Below are 22,427 nucleotides of genomic sequence, written 5' to 3'. Positions count from 1 at the left end.
GGACTCCAGGCTCTTCACCACTACATTCTGCTAAGCAGATGGCACAGTCAATACTGACTGAAAGGGTTAATATCTGTTAATATCTTCCCTTCCCTTCCCTTCCCTTCCCTTCCCTTCCCTTCCCTTCCCTTCCCTTCCCTTCCCTTCCCTTCCCTTCCCTTCCCTTCCCTTCCCTTCCCTTCCCTTCCCTTCCCTCCCCCCTTCCCTTCCTCCCTTGAATTCATGGTGATCCTCCTACCTCAGCCTCCCAAATTCTGGGATTAAATATGTGAGCCACTACACCTGGCCATATTTCTTTTCAAGATGTGAAGTGAGACTCTCTAAAAGAGGGACTTTCTCCTGGAAAATACAGTTGTGAGACCCATTTATTAAGATGTTCATGCAAATCATTATTAGATGATTTGAAGTTTTGGTAATGGGAGTGTCTGTGACTGGGATAATTCATGCACAAGTTATTTCCTTACAGCTTGCATACAAAGACCCATTCCTCTTAAATTCCAATTATCAGAAAATTGATCACATGTCAAAAAGTGACAGATTAATTGTACCAGAAATCCAAGTGTATAAGAGACTGATGTCTGCAGAGTGAGTAGTGCTTACACGTTTGGGTGGAGAGGGACCACCCAGGTTCCTAGACATGCCTTATGTTGGCAAAGTGATCCTTGAGGGTGAGGCAATATAGTGGCAGCCAGGCATTGGGAATGTGGCTCAGCAGGAGAGCTCTTGCCAACACTCCTGGCATTTCAAAAAATATTTTTTAAACTATTTTATTTATTGGAGAAAAAGAGCGAGCGAGAGCTAAAGAGGCAGGTAAAAAGAGAATGGGCATGCCAGAGCCTTCAGCCACTGCAAACAAACTCCAGACCCATGTGCCATTTTATGCATCTGGCTTACATGGGTACTGGGGAATTGAACCTGGGTCCTTAGGCTTTGCAGGCAAGTGCCTTAACTGTTAAACCATCTCTCCAGCCCCTTAATACTTTATTTTTATTTATTTACTAGAGAGAGAGAGGGAGAGAATGAGCATGCCAGGGACCTCTAGCCACTGCAAACAAACTTCAGATGCATATGCTACCATGTGCATTTGGCTTACATGGGTCCTGAGAAATTGAACCTGGGTCCCTGGCATGCTCATTCTCTCCCTCTCTCTCTCTCTAGTAAATAAATAAAAATAAAGTATTAAGGGGCTGGAGAGATGGTTTAACAGTTGCCCCCCACCACCACCGCTTTTTTTGAGGTAAGGCCAAGCTGACCTGGAATTCATTCTGTAGTACCAAACTGGCCTCAAACTCATGATGATCCTCCTACCTCTGCTGGGATTAAAGGTGTGCACCACCACATCCTGCTACTCTTGGCATTTTTACATGGGAAAAGTAAGGGCTAGGGGGCCTGGCTGGCTGGGCCCAGCAGAGGGAAAAAACTCACTCACAGCTAGAAATTTCCAAGTGGCCAGAAAGCCTGCCCTCCCACTGTAAAGGTATTTATAACCTTATGGTGGTGGGCTGTCTTCCAGCTCAGATGAACCAAAGGGACAGCTGGTTGGTTAGGGTTAGAGGCTATCTCAAGAAGAGGCTAGCCTGACACCAAGTTCCAGGGGCTAAACTTGATCAGCCCCATGTTTAAATCCTATGAAAGATCTCCCTCCCAGGAGGGCTCCTGGTTGTTTGTGGAAAGCAGGTCTAGGGAGCTAGGCAAGAGATAAGAAGTCAGACCATCTGTGATTTCTAGCAAGGGCAGACTTTCCTGCCCTTTTTTCTTTTTCACTTTCATAGGTCCAGTCACCCTAGCTGTACCCCCTCTCAGTTCCTAGTCAATATACCAATGATGCAGGACTTGAGGGTTTAGGAAGGGCTCCCCCCCAGAACTTATGAACCCCAGGTTTTGGGTTTTGGGTTCTGTTTTACTTTTTTGTTTCTGTTTTTGTTTTTTGGTTTTTCGAGGTAGGGTCTCACTCTGGTCCAGGCTGACCTGGAATTAACTATGTAGTGTCAGGCTGGCCTCAAACTCACAGCAATCCTCCTGTCTCTGCCTCCCAAGTGCTGGCATTAAAGGCATGCGCCGTCACGCCCGGCCTGCTTTACTTTTAATAAAGAATTAATAAAGATGGACTCAATAAGATAAATTATGAATTTATTTAGGGGAGAAATCACAGATTGTGTGGTTTACTTAAGAGAGCTTGGGATCTAGGGAGGAAGGCTGGAGCAGAGTCATAACCACACAGGAAGTAGGAAGCCTGCTCTCCTGTGGAAACAATGCATAGTTTATAAGGTTCCTTTTAAGACAAATTGAGCTTTTCAGGGAAAGACTGGAGGAGTCACAAGCACATGGAGGGTAGAACTTAGGAGCTTGTGTAAGGAGATTTAGAAGGAAGGTAGATGGCATCTGCCATGTGCTTTCCCACAGAGGGCAGTTAAGAGGCAAATGGTGACGTTCAAGGACGAATAATAGAGAAAAATATCAAAGCAGAGACCAAGAAATTCCGAGGAGAAATGAATAATGAAGAGTTACCCTCATGGTTACCCTGAGTTTAAGAAACTTACCCAGGCAGCAGGCTGGAGTCAGCGAGAGCACACGCTGGTAGATCTGGAGAGTAAGGGAGATAAGCACGTCGTAGATTGGGAGATCAGAGGAAAATCATACATGCGACCAAAGTGAGGAGTTACCCTAAACTTTAAAAGAGAGGTAAGCAGGAAAGTGCTCCCAGACCATGGGTCTGTGTTATGCTGCCTCCCAGACCCCCACTTAGCCAGGGGGGCCAATGCAAGCTGTACTCCCGTGTGTCCCTGCGCCCAGTGAAGAGAGGCAGGCAGAGCCATAAAAGTAGAGCAGAGCGGAGCAGGAAGGAGACAGCAGCTTTTGTTGTTCATTTTTATTTATTTATTTGAGAGTGACAGACAGAGAGAAAGAGGCTGAGAGAGAGAGAGAGAGAGAGAGAGAGAGAGAGAGAGAGAGGGAGAGAGGAGAGAGAGAGAGAGAGAATGGGCGCACCAGGGCCTCCAGCCACTGCAAATGAACTCCAGATGTGTGCGCCCCTTGTACTAATGTGGGTCCTGGGCAATCGAGCCTTGAACTGTGGTCCTTGGGCTTCACAGGCAAGCGCTTAACTGGTAAGCCATCTCTCCAGCCCCGAGACAGCAGCTTTTATAGGCAAGGGGAAGACCCGATTGGTTTGTAGATTTTCAGGGCCTATCCCAGAACCTGTGATTGTCTACTAGATTACTGACCCAAGAAGAAAGGGAAAGGGGGGAGGGGTACCAAGAGCATCTCATAGCCTTGGCGACAAGATGAAGTCACAGAATGGCTGCCAATGAGGCAACTGACATGGCATCTTCATTAGTAATAACGTGAATACAAGTTCTCATAAGTGCTTCTCAACGTTGGGGGTTCAGCTCACTGTGCGGGGAGACTATGATGGTGTTAGTCTCCTGGCATTGCTGTGGCTAACTCCCACAGATCAAAGTAACAGACACACCTCCTGTCACAGTTCTGGGGGCTCAATTCTGAAGGGAAGGTGTTGCAAGGAATGCAGTCTTTGCAAAGGCTGTGGGAGGAGTACTTTCTTGTCTTCCAGCTTTTGGTAGCTGCAGACATAAAGCCAGATACACACAGTGGCCCATGCATCTGGAGTTTGTTTGCAGAGACAAGAGGCCCTGGTGTGGCCATGTCTTCTTTCTCTCTTTCTCTGTCACTCATTCTTCTTGAAAATAAATAAATAAAAATATTTTTTTTAAAATGGTAATTGTACCCGGGCATGGCGGTGCTCATCTTTAATCCCAGCACTCAGGAGACAGAGGTAGGAGGATCGCTGTGAGTTCGAGGCCACCTGAGACTACGTTGTGAATTCCAGGGCAGCTTGGGCTAGAGTGAGACCTTACCTCATAAAACAAACAAACAAAAACTAAATGTAGCTGTTATTAATAGGCTGTTACTAACCCATGGGGTTCTGTGTACTTTCTATTCCTGCCTCGGTCCTAGGATAACCCTTGTGGTAGGTATTATCATTTTTGCTTTGGCTGAGCAGTATCTCAATCTCCTTCTCTGTTTAAGTAATCCATCGCCTTATGAGACAGAGACAATCCTTATTAAAGGAACTTTTTTTTTTTTTTTTAAGTTAGGGTTTCGCTCTAGCCCAGCCTGACCTGGAATTCACTCTGTATTTTCAGGGTGGCCTTGAACTCATGGCGATCTCCTACCTCTGCCTCCTGAGTGCTGGGAATAAAGATGTGTGCCACCACATCAGACCTAAAATATTTCTTAAAAACCTCAATAATGTGCTAGGTGCTGTGGCATACATCTTCAATCCCAGCACTCAGGAGGCAGAGGTAGGAGGATTGCTGTGAGTTTGAGGCCAGCCTGGGATTACAGAGTAAGTTCCAGGTCAGCCTGGACTAGGAGACCCTACTGGGTAAGAACTTCAATATGTAGCTAAGGATGACTGTGGACTTCTGACCCTCCAGCCTCTACCTCTTTAGTGTTGTGATTACAGCTGTCCTCTACTATACGGAGTGTTATTTGGTGATGGGGACAGCACCCAAGGTTTTTTGTATGATAGAAGCAAAGCACTCTACCAAGTTACATCCTAAGTCCTACCTGGTCAATCCCTCCTGCCTACCCACCTTTTTTTAGGCAGGATCACATTCTAGGTTAGGATGGCCTGAAACTCACTCATGCAGTCTGTTGTCCAGGCAAACCTCAAATTTATAGTGATCCCCCTACATTATCCTACCAAATGTGGGGATGGCAGGCATGAACTACCATGCCGGGCTTCCTGTCTGTTTTTTGCCCTGGATTAGATCCCAGTGAAAGACTATATGATTCCTTTTTTTATACATATGTGTGTCTATAGTATGTACATATGTATGTATGTGTTGACATGTAGCCCACACTGGTCTCTAACTCACTATGTAGTTGAGGAACTTGAACTTTAAAATATATATATATATATTTGAGAGAGAGATATGGACTGAGAGAGTGAATATGGTTATACTGTTGTCATTAGTTGCATACACATATCCTAAAAGGATATATGGGTCTGCAAGGATGGCTTAGTGGTTAAGGCATTTGCCTGCAAAGCCAAAGGACCTCAGTTCAATTCCCCAGGACGCACGTTAGCCAGATGCACAAGGTGATGTATGCATCTGGAGTTCGTTTGCAGTGGCTGGAGGCCCTGGTGTGCCCGTTCTCTACTCCCCCACCTTCTGCTTCTTTCTCTCTCACTCTCTCAAATAAATAAAAAGAAAATTAAAAACAATTTTTAAAAGGATATGGTAGGGTTAGCTAAAGGTTAGTGAAAGTACAGAGGTATGCATTATCCAGTGGATGATAGTTCATCTCTGGTTGTCTGCTTGACAGGATTAAGAATCTCCATGGAGGACTGGAGAGATGGCACAGTGGTTAAGGAACTTGCCCGGAAAACCTAAGAACCTGGGTTTGATTCACCAGTACTAACATAAAGCCAGATGCACAAGATGGTACATGTGTGTGGAGTTTGTTCGCAGTGGCTAGAGGCTCTGGCACTCCCATTCTGTCTATCCTAAATAAACAAATAAAATATTGAAAAGAATACAATCTCCATGGAAACAAATCTTTGGTCATGCACGCCTGTGAGGCCTTCTCCACATTAGGCATTAGGTGGGAGGACTCGTTCTATGTGTGGTGGTACCACCTCATGGGTTGGGCTCCTGGAGTGCATCCCTCCGCCATCTCCCCCGCAGCCTCTTCCCTGGCCGGCACCTTGGCGGGGAGGGGGCAGTAGTTGTAGACGCCACCCCTGCTCGGAGAAGGTGAAGGAGGATAAGATACTGGACAAAAGTAGATGCCTACCTCATGGTACAGTCTTCCTTTGGGGCAAGTTCATGCTGAAAAACTGAAGCAACTAGTGGGTGAATATGATCAAATTTCTCTACCAAGCTGTCAGTCTGATAAAGAAAAACCCTTTTTGTCACCCTAATGAAGCATTCAAACAAGTCCTGTGACTGTTTTCAAGATGAACTTGAAAATTACATTAAAGCACAGAAAGCCAGAGGCCTAGAGCCAGAGACTTCTTTCAGAAGGATGAGAGAGGACTATTTAAGAAATGGTAGGTCCAGAGAAGAGGCTGATTCCAGACCCAGGTACAGAATGTTTGACCCAGGATTTTCATCTGGAACCATCCAGACCCACCCAAGATCATGCAGTATTTCACAAACCGTAGAGAACCGGTTCCCAGCTGCCGACAGCAAGCTGTCACTAGACTCTCTGGGTTACTGTCAGTTTAGCAGGGACTATTTCTCAGAAAAAACAGTGCCCCTGAACTTTAGTCAGCGAGAATACAATTGTGGCTCACACAGCCTAGAGTTTGGAGTTCACAAACACCGCTGCTCAGGTTACAGCACCAGCGACTCTCATGCCAGTCATAAACATATGCATCCAAAAAGGAAAAGGCACCTAGAGGAAGACAGAGAAAGAACTGAGAAAGAGCGGCCCAAGCATGAGAGAAAAAGAAGCTCTGAGGAAGTGGATTTAAACAAACAAAAGAGCATCCAAAGAAAGAAACTGAAGGGAGAAACAGAAACTGAACCAGTCAGTACAGAAAAGCTTAAGACTCGAAAAGAGAGAAAAACCCGAGATGAAGCCTCTTAGAGAGAGGACCGCAAGCGCAGAAAGGAGAAGAAGGAACAAGGTGAAGAAAGAATGGAGGAAGAAATGCTCTGGGACCAGTCTATCCTTGGATTTTGAAACTCTTCAATTGGTTCTCCTGGGATTAAATTGAAAAATATTTGAGGAGCTTGGTTTCATGATACTCATGCCACTTTTCCTATGTCAAGAGGTACAGTGAGCACAAAGTATTTAGTTTGCTTGTTTACCAATATGAAAATTACATTTTCTAAAAGCGTCATTACATCTTTCTTACATATAATTTCCCTTTATGAGAGTGGTGCTGCTTTTTGTTAAATTGCTGTGATGGAATTATTTTCCCATGGGAGACCATTTATTTTAAATTGGAGGATTAACACTTTGCAGAATCTATGTTTTGGTTGGGTTTGTTTTAGTTTTGTGTCAGGTATTTTTATGCTCACTGGTTTTCTATGAAGCAATTTAGACTTCCTTTGTTAGATCTAACTTGCAGTGTTGGAGAATGAAATACATTATAATAAGCTTATCTTACATATAGTTCCAAAAGTTTCAGCATCTTCACACAAATTCAGATTCTAATCTGGGAATGTTTATAATAAAGTTCTAATTTCTGAAAAAAAAAAAAAGAGAGAAAACTGTCCAGGCTTGATGGCACACACCTTGTATCCCAGCACTTGAGAGGCAGAGATAGGAGGATATTGCTGTGAGCTTGAGGTCACCCTGAGACTATAGTGAATCCCAGGTCAGCCTCAGCTAGAGTGAGACCCTGCCTTGAAAACAACAACAGCAATCTGTCTGTAGCTATCTGGGTTTATATCTGGGTCCTCTTTTCTGTTCCATTGATCTATGTGTCTGTTTTTGTGCCAGTGCCATGCTATTTTGTTACTATGGCTCTGTAATATATCTGCAAGTCAGGCATGGTGATTCTGCCAACATTATTATTATTATTGTTGTTGTTGTTATTGTTTTTCAAGGCAGGTTCTTGCTAGAGCCCAGGGTCACCTGGAATTCATGATGTAGTCTCAGAATGGCCTTGGACTCAGGTGATCCTCCTACCTCTGACTCCTAAGTGCTGGGATTAAAGGCGTGTGCCACTATGCCTGACACCAACTTTATTTTTGTTGCTCAGAATTGTTTTGACTACTTGAGGAGTTTTTTCAAATTTTTATTAACAACTTCCATGATTATAAAACATATCCCATGGTAATACCCTCCCTCCCCCACTTTCCCCTTGAAACTCCATTCTCTATCATATCTCCTCCCCATCTCAATCAGTCTCTCTTTTATTTTGATGTCATGATCTTTTCCTCCTCTTATGATGGTCTTGGGTAGGTAGTGTCAGGCACTGTGAGGTCACAGATATCCAGGCCATTTTGTGTCTGGAGGGAGCACGTTGTAAGGAGTCCTACCCTTCCTTTGGCTCTTACATTATTTTGGCCACCTCTTCTGCATTAGACCCTGAGCCTTGGAAGGTGTGATAGAGATATTGCAGTACTGAGCACTGCAGTCACTTCTTTACTTGAGGGTTTTTTTTGTGTGTGTGTGTGTGTGTGTGTGTGTGTGTGTGTGCTTCCAAATGAGTTTTAGGACTTTTCTTTTTTTCTATTTCAGAGGAGAATGCTGTTGAATTTTGATAGGGATTGTATTGAATATGTGGATTGCTTTTGGTATGGTAGACATTTTCTCAATATTGATTCATCCAATCCATGAACATGGGATGTCTTTCCATTTCCTGGTGTCTTCTGCAATTTCTCTCTCAAATATTTTAAAGTTTTCATTGTAAATATCCTTCACTTCCTTGATTTGGCTTATTCCAAGGTACTCTATTTATTTTTTTGGAGGTAACTGTGAATGGGAGTGATTCCCTGATTTCACCCTCAGCATATTTGTTGTTGGTATTATAGGAAGGCTACTGATTTCTGTGTGTCAAATTTGTATCCTGCTACATTCCAAAAGTGTTTATCCATTCTAACAGCCTGCTGGTTTGGAATCATATTATCTGGAAATAATAATAATTTGACTTCTTCCTTTTCAATTTCTTTTTCTTTTATTATTTATTTTATTTTTAAGAATATTTTATTTATCTGATAGAAAGAGGGAGAGAGAGAGAGATTGGGGGCACCAGGGCTTCCAGCTGCTGCAAAAAAACTCCAGAAGCATGCACTAGCTTGTGCATCTGGCTTACATGGGTCCTGGGAATTGAACCTGGGTCCTTAGGCTTCGCAGGCAAATGCCTTAACTGCTAAGCCATTTCCTCAGCCCTTTCTCTTTTATTCTTGTCTCTTGTCTTATTGCTACGGCTAAGACTTCCAGTACCATATTAAATAGAAGTGGGGACAGCAAACACTCTTGTCTGGTTCCTGATTTTAGTGGAAGTGTTTAAAGTTTTTCCCCACTCAGTATCAAGTTGGCTGTAGGATCTTTGTCATAAATAGTGATACGTTCCTTCTATTCCCAAGCTCTTTAGGACTTTTGCCGTGACAGCATGTTGGGTTTTGTCAAATGCCTTTTCTGTATCTATTGATATGATCATGTGATATTTGTCCTTCAGTCCATGTATATAGTGTATTACATTCATCGATTTATATATGTTGACCCATTCCTTCATCTCTGGGATAAAACCTACCTGGTCAGGGTGAATGATCTTTTTGATGTATTTCTGAATTTTGTTTGCCAGTATTTTGCTGAGAATTTTTGCATCTATTTTCATGAGAGCTATTGGTCTAAAATTTTCTCTTTTTGGTATTTTTTTACGGTTTTGCTATCAGGGTAATTCTGGCTTCATAAAAGGAATTTGATAGTATTCCTTTTCTACTTTATGGAAAAGTTTGAGAACCATTGGTATTAGGTTTTTGGCTTTTTCTTTTTGGTGTTAGTTCTTCTGTGAAGGTTTAGTAGAATTCACCAATGAAGCTGCACCTTGACTTCTAAAATTTTTTATTTTTTATTTATTTGAGAGAGAGAGAGAGAGAATGGGCACACCAGTGTGTTCTGCTGCTGCAAACTTCAGATGCATGCACCACCTTGTTCATCTAGCTTACATAGGTCCTGGGGAATCAAACCTGGGTGCTGTGACCCTGCACCTTAACTGCTGAGCCATCTCTCCATCCCTAGATATTTTTAAGTTGGAAGATTTTTTTCCCCCCAAGGTAGGGTCTCACTCTAGCCCAGGCTGACCTGGAATTCACTATGGAGTCTCAACCTGGCCTTGACCTCACAGCAATCCTCCTACCTCTGCCTCTCAAGTGCTGGTGTTAAAGGTGTGTGCCACCATGCCCAGTGGGAGATGTTTTCATAATTGCTTTTATCTCAGTGATTGCTACACACCTGCTTAAATGGTTTATCTGGACTTTCTTCTACTTCTTTTTTTTTTTTTTGGTTTTTTTGAAGTAGGGTCTCACTCTAGCTGAGGCTAACCTGGAATTCACTATGGAATCTCAGGGTGGCCTTGAATTCATGACAATCCTCCTACCTCTGCCTCCGTAGTGCTGGAATTAAAGGCATGCACCACCACGCCCGGCAATCTCAACTTTCTTTAATTTTGGTAGGTCATATATATCTAAAAGAATCATCCATTTCTTTCAGACTTAGTGGATTATATGTTCTTAAGGCCTATCCTTATGATTTTTTGAATTTTATTGGTATCTGTTTTAATGGTGCATTTGTCAGTTCTAGTTTTTTTTTTTATTAATTTGTGTCTCTTTTCTCTTTTGGTAAGTTTTGCTAAGGTTTTGTCAATTTTGTTTATCATTTCAAAGAAATAACTGTGTTTCATTGATTCTTTGAATTGTTTTTTAGGTTTCTATTTTATTAATTTCTGCATTGATCTTTATTATTTCTTTCCATCTACTGATTTTTGTTTGCCTTGTCTTTCTTTCCAAAGCCTTAAGGTGAAGCATTAAGTTGCTTACTTGTGACACTTCTAATTTCTTTTTTTAAAATTTTTATTAGCATTTTCCATGATTATAAAAAAAATCCCATGGTAATTCCCTCCCTCCCCACACCCCACATCTAATTCCTTAATATAGGCACTTAAATCTATAAATTTTCCTCCTAGGACTGCCTTCATTGTATGTCATAGGTTGTTTTTTATTTTTATTTTTTGTTTATTTTTATTTATTTATTTGAGATTGACAGACAGAGAGAGAATGAGGGAGAGAGAGAGAGAAGGAGAGAATGGGCACCCCAGGGCCTCCAGCCACTGCAAACGAACTCCAGATGTGTGTGCTACCTTGTGCATCTGGCTTAAGTGGGTCCTGGGTAGTTGAGCTTCAAACCGGGGTCCTTAGGCTTCACAGGCAAGATCTTAACTGCTAAGCCATCTCACCAGCCTCACAGGATTTTTTAAATTTAATATTTTCATTGACAACTTCTATACTTACAGATAATAAACTATGATATTTCCCTCCCCTCCCCCATTTTCCCAGTAACAACTCCACTCTCCATTATATCTCCTCCCTCTCTCCATTAGTTTCTCTTTTATTTTGATGTCATTGTCTTTTTCTTCTATTTTGAGGGTCTTGTGAAGGTATTGCTAGGCACTGTAAGGTCATGGGTATCGAGACCAATTTCTGTCTGCACAATTGCATTGTAAGGAGTGGTACCCTTCCTTTGGCTCTTACATTCTTTCTGCCACCTCTTCCACAGTGGGCCCTGAGCCTTGGAAGGTGTGATAGAGATGTTTCAGTGCTGAGCACTCCTCTGTCACTTCTTCTCAGCACTATGTTGCCTTTTGGGTCATCCCAGTGGTCACTACCATCTCAGAAGAGAAGCTTCTTTAACCAGAAGTAAGAGTAGCATTAATATATGAATATGAATAATAAGTGTAGTGCTTTCAGGGCAGTTTGGTGAGAATAATATATGCATTTAGCCAGACAAGAGCAGGCTTTATGTCCCTATGGGACATGACCTCCCCTGCCATAGGCTTTTGATTAGGTTTTCAGTACTAGGCATGTATTCCTTCCCATAGAGCAGGCTTCCAGTCCAGTTAGAGAGAAGTTGGTTTCCCAGAGCAGACATGCCACTATTGCACCAGTTCAGCCATTTGGCCTGTCTGGCCAAACTTGAGGCTTCCAGTGTCCACTATTTTCACCACTGATGACTTCTGTTTCCCACAGGGCTGCATGCAGTGCAGCTTTTTCCAGCTTTCAGTTGGCTGGTCTACAGGGAGCAGGTTTTCAGCTCAGCACCAGCTTGATTTCTCAGTGGTCTTGCCACCCAGGCATGTGAAGTCTTTAGCAATAGGGTCTTACCATCCATTACTCATGGGAAACCAAGGCCCTTGGCAATAGCCTGTAATGTTTTGTAGGCAGCATGGACCTTCCTGGCCAACAAACAACTCACTGGAAGGTATCCCATCCCTGGCACTGAAAATTTTCTAGTAGCAATCTATGGCTTCTGGATGTGCCATGACCCAAAGAAGTAGGCTTTCATAAGTCTTATTCAAAATATCTTGAATTTTGATTGACCCTCCCCCTACCAATGTTCTTTTACTCAATCTCTTCCCCTGGCATCACTTAGGTTATTTCACTCCCTGTTATCTGCTCTTCTACTTACATATATGCAATACCATCCCCTTAAGTCCTTCCTTCTCCTCCCTCCCTCATAGCCTTTCTCTAGCTTACTGGCCTCTGCTACTGATTTTTTGGATCCAGCTCACAGACAAGTCTAAACATTTGTAGCTAGGATCCACATGTGAGAGAGAACATGTGACATTTGGCTTTCTGGATCTGGGTTTGCTCACTTAGTATAATCCTTTCCAGATCCATCCATTTCCTTGCAAATTTCATAATTTCATTTTTCTTTACCATTGAATTGTGTAAATGTGTAAATACACTCCATTGTATAAATGTACCACATCTTTACCATCCATTCACCTGTTGAGAGACATCTAGGCTGGTTCCATTTCCTAGCTATTGTGAATAGAGAGCAATAAACATGGTCGTACAAGGATCTCTAAGGTAGTGAGAAGAGTCATTAAGATATGTGCCTAGGAGTGCTATAGCTGTATCATATGGAAAATCTATTTTTGTCTGTCTCAAGAACCTCCCCACTGACTTCCACAATGGCTATACCAGACTACATTCCCACCAACAGTGTAGAAAGGTTCTCCCTTTTCAGCATCCTCACCAACATTTATTGTCATTTGTTTACTTGATGATAGCCATTCTGACAGGAGTGAAATGAAATTTCAAAGTAGTTTTAATTTGCATTTCCTTGAGGGCAAATGGTGTAGAATGCTTTAGATGTTTATATGCCATCTGTATTTCTTCAGGTGAGAACTCTTTTTGCCCATTTTTTAATTGGGTTGTTTGATTTCTTATTGTTCTGTTTTTTGAGTTCTTTGTATATTCTAGATATTAATCCTCTCTCAGACATAGTATAGCTGGCAAAGATTTTCTCCCATTCTGTAGGTTGTCTCTTTTCTCTATACACAAGCCTTTTGCTGTACAAAAACTTTGTAATTTAATGACACTCCCAATAGTTGATTAGTAGTTTATTTCCTGAGCAATTGGGGTTATATTCAGAAAGTCATTGCCTATGCCAATATGTTGAAGGGTTTCCCCTACCTTTTCCTCTAGTAATTTCTGAGTTTCAGTTCTGATATTAATGTCTTTGATCCATTTGGACTTGATTCCTATGCATGGAGTAAGACAAGGATCTATTTTCATCTTTCTACATATAGATATCCAGTTTTCCCAGCACCACTTGTTGAAAAGACTGTCTTTTCTCCAGTGAATATTTTTTGGCATTTTTGTCAAAAAATCAGATGACTGTAGCTGCCTGGATGAACATCTGGGTCTTTTATTCTTGTCTATTTATCTATGAGTCTGTCTTTGTGCAGTTCCATGCTGTTTTTGTTACTATGGCTTTGCAGTATAGCTTAAAATAAGGTGTGGTGATACCACTAGACTTATTTTTGTTGCTCCAAATTGTTTTAGCTATTCGAGGGTTTTTGTGCTTCCAAATGAATTTTAGGATTGTTTTTTCTATTTCTGTGAAGAATGCCATTGTAATTTTAATGGGTATTGCATTAAATGTGTAGATTGTTCTTATTAAGATTGACATTTTCACAGTATTTATTCTTTCAATCCAAGGACATGGGATGTCTTTCCATTTCCTAGTGTCTTCTGCAATTTCTTGCTTGAGTGTTTTAAAGTTCTCATTGCAGAGATCCTTCACTTCCTTGAGTAAGTTTATTCCAAGGTACTTTATTATTTTCTTTAGGCAACTATCAATGGGAGAGATTTCCTGATTTCATCCTCCACATGTTTGTTGCTAGTATATAGGAAAGCTACTGGTTTCTGTGTATTTACTTTGTATCCTTCTATGTTGCTAAAAGTGTTTATCAGTTCTAACAGTTTGCTGGTAGAGTCTTTAGGGTCGTTTATGTATAGAATCATATCATCTGCAAATAATGATAATTTGATCTCTTCCTTTCCAATTTGTATCCCTCTTATGAGTGTCTCTTGTCTTATTGCTATAGCTGAGACTTCGAGTACTATATTAAATAAAAATGGGGACAGTGGACACCCTTGTGTTGTTCCTGAATTTAGTGGAAAACCTTCAAGTTTTTCCCCATTTAGTATTATGTTGGCTGTAGGTATGTCATAAATATATGTATCTGTTTTTTGCTTTTTCGAGGTAGTTCGGGCTGACCTGGAATTCACTATGTAGTCTCAGAGTGACCCCTTGAACTCAAGGCAATCCTCCCACCTCTGTCTCCCAAGTGCTGGGATTAAAGGCATGCCCTACCGTGCCCAGCTTCCTTCAAGTATTTTCTGTAGAACTGGATTAGTGGTCAAATATTCCTTTACCGTGTTTTAATCATGGCATGTTCTTGTTTCTCCATTATGATGGATAGCTTGCTGGACATAGCAGTCTCAGATTGTAGTTGTCATCTTTCAGAGCTTGGGATGCATCATTCTAAGCTCTTTTGGCTTTAAAGTTTGTGATGAGTAATCTGCTGTGATTGTGATGGGCTTGCCTTCGTGTGTGACAAGGTGCTTCTCTCTTACTGCTTTCAATATATTTTCTTTCTTTCTTTTTTTATGTTCATTTTAATTTATTTATTTGAGAGCGACAAAGAGAGAATGGTGCGCCAGGACCTCTAGCCACTGCAAGTGAACTCCAGACACGTGTGCCCCCTTATGCATCTGGCTAACGTGGGTCCTTGAACCTCAATATATTTTCTTTGGTCTCTGTGTTTTGCAGCTTAATTGTAATATGGTGAAGTGAGGTTCTTTTCTGGTTTTGTCTGGAGTTTTAAATGTCTCCTGTATCTGTACTGGCATCGCTTTACTTTTTTGGGGAAATTTTTCTACTATGATTTTGTTGAAAATACTTGGTATTCCTTTTGGAGTGAAATTCTTCTCCTTCTTCTATACCCTAAATTCTTAAGTTTGATCTCTTCATGGTGTTCTGAATGTCTTAGAATTTCCATTCATACCTTCCCATTAGATTTTCTTTTGGGTCTAGATCTGCCCCCTTGTCTTATAGCTCAGATATTCTGTCTTTTCTTGATCCATTTTATTGGTGAGTCTTTCTACAGTGGTTTTTGTTTTTAATTTGATTTAATTTTACTGTTTTTCATTTCTAGTATTTCTGGCAAGTATTTCTTCTGTGTTCTCTTTTTAAAAATTTTTTTATTTATTTACTCATTTGGCAGAGAAAGAGAGAGAGAGAGAGAGAGAGAGAGAGAGAGAATGAATGGGCATGCCAGGGCCTCCAGCCACTGCAAACAAACTCCAGATGTGTGCACCCCCTTGTGCATCTGGCTAACGTGGGTCCTGGAAAATCGAACTGGGATCCTTTGGCTTTGCAGGCAAACACCATCCCTCCAGCCCTCTCCAGTGTTCTCTTGTGATTCCTTCAGGAGTTTATTTTTTTCTTTGATTTTTTTTGAACATACTTTTAATCATTCTTTGGAATTCTCTGACTTTTCATCTAAATCAGTCTCACTGGAGGTCATTTCTGTTAGATTTTTAGTTTTTGGAGGAAATATATTTTCTTGATTTTTGGTACTTCTTATAATATAATGTAGAGATTTTTACATCTTGAGGTTTTTCAATGCTTGGATTTTCTAGTTATCTATTATATTTTTTTGTTTGAAAGATTTTTATTTTGGAAAAGCTGTACATAAAAATGCAACAAAATATTGCTGTGAGAAGAGAAATTCAAATCTTAAGCATTAAGAAATTCAGTGGGAGCCGGGCGTGGTGGTGCACGCCTTTAATCCCAGCACTCGGGAGGCAGAGGTAGGAGGATCACCGAGAGTTCGAGGCTACCCTGAGACTACATAGTGAATTCCAGGTCAGCCTGAGCCAGAGTGAGACCCTACCTCGAAAAACCAAAAAAAAAAAAAAAAAAAAGAAAAGAAAAAAGAAATTCAGTGGGGAGTTAATATGATGGAGAATGGAATTTCAAATGGGAAAGTGTGGGGGTGGGGAGGGAGGGAATTACCATGGGATATATTTTATAATAATGGAAAATGTTAATAAAAATTTGAAAAAGAAAAAAAAAAAATAAGAAATTCAGACCAGTCTGGTGTGGTGGTGTGTGCCTTTGATCCCAGCTCTTGGGAGGTAGAGGTAGGAAGATTGCCATGAGTTCAGGGCCACCATGAGACTTCATAGTGAATTCCAGGTCAGCCTGGGCTAGAGTGAGACCCTACCCCCCCACCAAAAAAAATAAAATTCAGACCAACCAATTACCTCAGAAGAAAGGAGAGGAGGAGGCCAAGAATGCAGGAACAGTCAGAGCCTATCAGGCAGACAGCTAGCCTCCAGGGTGAAGGCCATTTCCCTGAGCACTTTGTAGAAGACAGGTGGTCACAGGGCTGGAGCGGCAGGGGCTCCCAGACCATCCTCAAAAACACTGTGCCTCACCTGCTGTGCAGTTCTGCCAGGGACTTCCAACATGAAGCTGAAGGGACGCTGCCACCACATGCCTCCCAGGTGTCCCACGAGCACCATACTGATTCTTCAGCAAGAAGGGCAATTTCTTGGTAAGTAAGGGGCGAACTCAAAGCTGATTTGAGCATAGGAAAGGGTAATGGAGGCAGCTGCTTTCAGGGTAGGCATTTCCAGGCTCTTGTTAGCCTCTTTCCTGAGCCTTCTGCTCAGCACCCCAGCAATATGTCCATCAAGAGCACTCCTGCCTGTGCAGACACCTGTGTAACCTGTGCACTCATGAGATAGAGGTAGGAAGATCACTGTGAGTTTGAGAGCAGCCTGAGAAACATAATGAATTCCAGGTCAGTCCTGGCTAGAGTGAGATCCTACCTCAACAAACCAAAACAAACAAAAATTCGTAACTACGCTTCTTTGGATTTCAATAATTTCTGGTGGGTAAAAGAACAATGCTGGTAAAAGTATTCAAGGGAGCTGGAGAGATGGCTTGGCAGTTAAGGAGCTTGCCTGCGAAGGCTAAGGACCTGAATTGAACCTGAGTTAAATTCCCCAGTACCCACATAAGCTGATGTACAAGGTGGCACATGTGTCTGCAGTTCGTTTGCAGTGGTCAGAGGCCCTGGCATACATTTTCTGTCCCCCTCTCTCTTGCGAATAAATAAATAAAATATTTAAGCTGGAGATATGACTTAGTGGCTAAGGTGCTTGCCTGCAAACCCAAGGATCCAGGTTCGATTCCCCAGGACCCAAGGAAACCATATGCACAAGGTGTTGCATGCATCTGGAGTTCATTTGCAGTGGCTGGAGGCCTTGGCATACCCATTTTTTACTCTCTCCAATAAATAATTTTTAAAAAAGTTAAAATAAAAACAATGTAGTAGGGTTTTGCTTACTTAGAAGTGGAAATAGTATAAGGGGAATTAGTGTGAAGGCAAGTATTAACTTTGAAAAATGGTGGCCGGGTGTGTTGGTGCATGCCTTTAATCCTAGCACTCAGGAGGTAGAGGTAGGAGGATTGCCGTGAGTTCGAGGCCATCCTGAGACTCCATAGTGAATTCCAGGCTAGCCTGGGCTAGAGAATGAGACCCTGCTTCGAAAAAAAAAGAAAAGAAAAGAAAAAGAAAAATGGTAGAAGTGCTCAGATACCTGGGAGAGGGAAGCTGGGTGCTATTTTTATATATTTTAGAAGTTGGTCAGTCTATGGAAGGTTGTAGTTATGGAAAATAAGGAGGGGAGAGTGTGAAAAAGAGGTTGAAAAGAAGGAAAGTAAATAAGTTGTGGGTTGGAGAAGTTGCAGAAAAATTCCAATGGAGAAAATACAGAGCAATCCTAAAAGCCAGCTGAGCAGTGTACACACACAAACATCCTGTCAACTGGGATGTTAATATTTCTGAGTTGCAATGAGTTCCAGGTCAGCCTGGGCCAGAGTGAGTCCCTGCCCACAAAAAAACCGAAGTGGTGGTGGTTGGGGGGGAGATACTGTAGATCAAGAAAAATGAAAAGGGACAACACTCAAAACAACTTTTTGGTCTTGCTCTAGCCCAGGCTGACCTGGAACTCACTATGTCTCAGTTGAACTCACAGCGATCCTCCTACCTTTGCCTCCTAAGTGCTGGGATTAAAGACATGTGCCACCATAGCTGGCTTCAAAACAACTTACTTAAGATTGGCAAAGTAGGGCTGGAGAGATGGCTTAGTGGTTAAGGAGCTTGCCTGTGAAGCCTAAGGACCCAGGTTTGATTCACCAGGACTCATGTAAGCCAGATACACATAGTGAAACATGCATCTGGAATTCATTTGCAGTGGCTAGAGGCCCTGGCATGCCCATTCTCTCTATCTCTAATAATAAATAAAAATAAAATGTTTAAAAAATCTATTCTTAAAAAAAGAATGGCAGGGCTGGAGAGATGGCCTAGCAGTTAAGGCGCTTGCCTGTGAAGCCTGAGGATCCAGGTTCAATTCTCCAGGTCCCACATAAGCTAGAAGCACATGGTGGCACATGCATCTGGAGTTTGTTTGCAGTGGCTAGAGGCCCTGGTGTGCCCATTCTCTCTCTTTCTGCCTCCCTCTCTGCATCTCTAATAAATATAAAAGAAAGACTGATTGAGAGGGGGAGGGGATATGATGGAGAATGGAGTTTCAAAGGGGAAAGTGGGGGGAGGGTGGGTGTTACCATGGGATATTTTTTATTATCATGGAAGTTGTTAATAAAAATTTGAAAAATAAAATAAAATTTAAAAACGGACCAAAAAAAAAAAAAAAGAATGGTAACGTTAACTGAAAGTACGTTAATCAAATGTAACACATTGCCAGGCTTGGTGGCACACGCCTTTAATCCTAGCACTGGGGAGGTAGAGATAGGAGGATCACTTTGAATTCGAGTCTACTCTGAGACAACATAGTGAATTCCAGGTCAGCATGGGCTAGAGTAAAACTCAACCTCAAAAAAACCAAAAAAAAAAAAAGAAAAAGAAAAGTAAAGTAAAAATATCTAAAACATAAATATTTTTGTCTTAGTGGGCTCAGTTTTGAATTCTTTCCCTGCCTAGTGTTCTTTTCTCTTTAAATTTTATTTATTTATTTATTTGAGATGGAGAGATAGAGAGAATAGGCATGCCAGAGCCCCCCAAAACACTGCAAATGAACTCCACATACATGTACCACCACCTTGTGCATCTGGCTTATGTAGATCCTGGAGAATTGAACCTGGCTCTTTTGACTATGCAGGCAAGCACCTTAACTAGTAAGCTATCTCTCCAGCCTCTTTTTTTTTTTTCTTTTTCTTTTCTTTTCTTTTTTTTTTTTTTTTTTTGAGGTAGGGTCTTGCTCTGGCCCAGGCTGACCAGCCTCAGGCTATCTTTGAACTCACAGTGATCCTTCTGTCTCAGCCTCTGAATGCTCTGATTACAGGTGTGTACAACTACATCTGGCCCTTTTATTTTTTTAAGTGCTAGGCACACCAGCAGGCACATCAGTAAGATGCAATTATGCAGTGGGTCCTTCCAGAGACAGCAGTTGTCCCCACTGGGATGGAAGCTTATTAACCTTGCTCTGGTTGTGGTCATGAGCTGTCACTCATTTATTATTCATCCTCATCCCCTCTAACCTGGTTCTCTATCCACTTTAAACTAATGAGACAGCTCTAAAGGCTCTTACAAATACAGGATACTGCTTAGCCACAGTCTGAAGGTCTTCTCCTTGCAAAAACTGGCTGCGGGCCAGAGTATAGCTCAATGGCAAAGTGCTTGTCTAGCATGGGGAAGGCCTTTGGGTCTATGCCCATATCCAGCATGATAAATAAGTGGAATGAATAGCATAGCAGAATTCTGAAGATAAATTAGAAAAATTAGAATTAATTTTTGCTTTCTTTTTTGGGGGGTGGGGGTGATAGGGTCTTATTGTAGCCTAACCTGGCCTTGAACTTAGGGCCATCCTCCTACCTCAGTGCTCTTCTTTGTTTTCAAAAGAGAATCAGGGCTGGAGAGAGAGCTTAGCAGCTGAAGGTGCTTGCTTGCTTGTAAAGTCTGATGGCTTGGGCTCAATTCCCCAGTACCCACCTGTTTCAGTCCGGTTCGCATTGCTGGCAGAAAACACCAGACCAAGAGCTTTTTGGCTTACAGACTGGAGGAGAAGCTCCATGATGGCAGGAGGAAATGATGGCATGAGCAGAGGGTGGACATTACCTCCTGGCCAACACCCAGATGGACAACAGCAACAGGGGAGTGCGCCAAACACTGGCAAAGGGAAGCTGGTTATAACACCCATAAGCCCGCCTCCAACAATACACTGCCTCCTGGAGGCTTGAATTCCCAAATCTCCATCAGCTGAAGACATGGCATTCAGAAAACCTAAGTTTATGGGAGACACCTGAATCAAACCACCACACCACATAAAGCCAGATGCACAAAGTGGTGCGTGCATCTGGGATTCATATGTAGTGGCATGAGACACTGGCTCACTCATTCTCTCCCTGCTTGAAAATAAATAATAAAATACATGCATATATTTTAAAAGCTAGGGTCTCCCTAGGCAGCCCTATCCAAGTTTAAATTCTGCCTCAGTGTCCCAGAGTGCTCAGATTGAAAGGGAAATGGGTAGCATGATGGAGTTAGGGGGTGGAAAGCAGTTAGACACGAAGGCCCATGGGAGATGGACTTTGATTCCTGTCCCACAAATGTAGGTGAAACAGGCTGTGGCTGCTTCACATCGCACATTCACCCTGTTGTCTGCAGCTGCTGCCTTAGACTTGGGATTACTTGGGTGCACTTGGAGTTTGGGTTCAGCCACTTCCAGAAACTCACTTAGGTGTGCTGACTTCTGGATCTACCCTTGGACTTTTTTTGAGGCAAGCCCAACCTACTGGCCTTTTTTTTTCCCTTTTTCCTTTTTTTTTTTTTTTTTTAATGTGGAAGAGTGAGAACAAGAGAGTGAGAGAGAGGGAGAATTGGTGCACCAGGGCCTCTAGCCCCTGCGATCAAACTCCAGGTGCGAGGGCCATCTTGTGTGCATGTGTGACCTTGAGTTCTTGCCTCACCTTTGTGCATCTGACTTATGTGGGACCTGAAGAGTTAAACTGGAAAATGGAATGTAAAAGGACACCATAGACCTGATTAAACATCTTCCTATGCAGCCCTTGCCTTTACGCACACATAATGGAGCCCAGCACCCAAAGTTGATCTTCCTGACAGATAAAGGAGAAATTCCAGGAATCGTTATCCCAGGGCTTATTGCAAAATGCAGTGCTCTGTTATCTAAGGAATTTGATGACCCCTCTATGCAATGTACCATGACCTTCCTGTAACTCTCTGTTTCCAAATACCTTTGTGATTACATAGCATAGAGTATTTCTTACCTCACTTTCGCCTACATGACCTATATAATGGATACTATATAATGTGTGACTTTTTTTGTAATGACCCCCCTTATTTAAGTAACTTACTGTAACTTTGTGATTTAACTTTCATCCTGTTTTTGCAATAAACATCTTGTAGTTTTCTCCAATAAAAGCTGACACTCCTAGCAGTTTGAGGCTGCCTCTTCAGATCCTGACCTCTGGGGTACAGCCCTGGTACACCAGTTATATATCTTCAGGGTAGGAGCTTAAGGTGCTAGGTGTGGCTCTCAAGACTCTCAGAGTATCTACAAAAGTGACCCTAGGTGTTGGGTGTGTCTGCTATGAGAGTATTCAAGTAGGCTAAGTAGAACAAAATACAGGCAGATTCTAAAATTTGACTAAACAATGTACACACTCAATGAAAACCAACACAGAGTATTTATGCAAGAGTAGGTATTATGACAACCAGGTTCTCTAGCAAAGTCACTGCCCCATAGGGTGTGTAGTGTCCCACACCCTTAATTTTATCAACAAGGATTTCTGGTCTTTTGAGGGTTCCAAGTCAGCTTGTGACCAAGTGAGACCTTTCCATAATGTACAACAGAAGAGGAAACAAAGCCACTATAAGTCAAGAAGCAACAAATAACAAGTCCAAAATATAGCTTATTTAAGAATGGCAAATCCAACCATCCATCAGATTAAACATATAATTTATCCTGATATGGAAAGTACAATTAGCAGTTCTATTTTGGGCCCATAAACCAGGCTTATTTGGCAGGTACTGACATGGTGTAATCCCAGTTACCTTTGGGATGATTTTGGTCTCATTTATGCTGTGCTCCTGCTTGGGTCCCTCCTTGGTGCACTGTGGGTTCAAGTAGGCTGGCTGGGTCGTTGGATTGCTGCTCTGGTCGCTGCTGGTGCTGGGAGCCCTGAGCTCCCTTCTCTGGGTCTCTGGTGCTTGCGCTTGCAGTGGGAGAGGGGAGGCTGTGGATGGTGGTTCTAGTTGTCCCGCTGGTCCATGGGATCTTCTATCTCGTGATCTGATCCTCCGTTGTTCCTATGGT

General features: G+C 42.2%; 1 protein-coding gene across 1 annotated transcript; it reads left to right on the top strand.

Moving 5' to 3' along the window:
- The first annotated feature begins 5,842 nt into the window (after positions 1-5,842).
- On the top strand, positions 5,843-6,621 carry LOC123458845 (lysine-rich coiled-coil protein 1-like). Its single transcript, XM_045144606.1, has one exon. It carries the CDS (start codon positions 5,950-5,952, stop codon positions 6,619-6,621), a length of 672 nt encoding a protein of 223 aa, XP_045000541.1. The 5' UTR covers positions 5,843-5,949.
- Positions 6,622-22,427: the final 15,806 nt, after the last annotated feature.

Source organism: Jaculus jaculus, chromosome 2 (genome assembly GCF_020740685.1).
Source record: "Jaculus jaculus isolate mJacJac1 chromosome 2, mJacJac1.mat.Y.cur, whole genome shotgun sequence".
Lineage (NCBI taxonomy): Eukaryota > Metazoa > Chordata > Mammalia > Rodentia > Dipodidae > Jaculus > Jaculus jaculus.
This window is presented reverse-complemented; position numbering and strand designations above follow the sequence as displayed.

What these genes read in the sequence shown, in the direction of transcription:
- LOC123458845 (XM_045144606.1), top strand. Translation starts at nt 5,950, where the DNA reads ATGAAGCATTCAAACAAGTCCTGTGACTGTTTTCAAGATGAACTTGAA.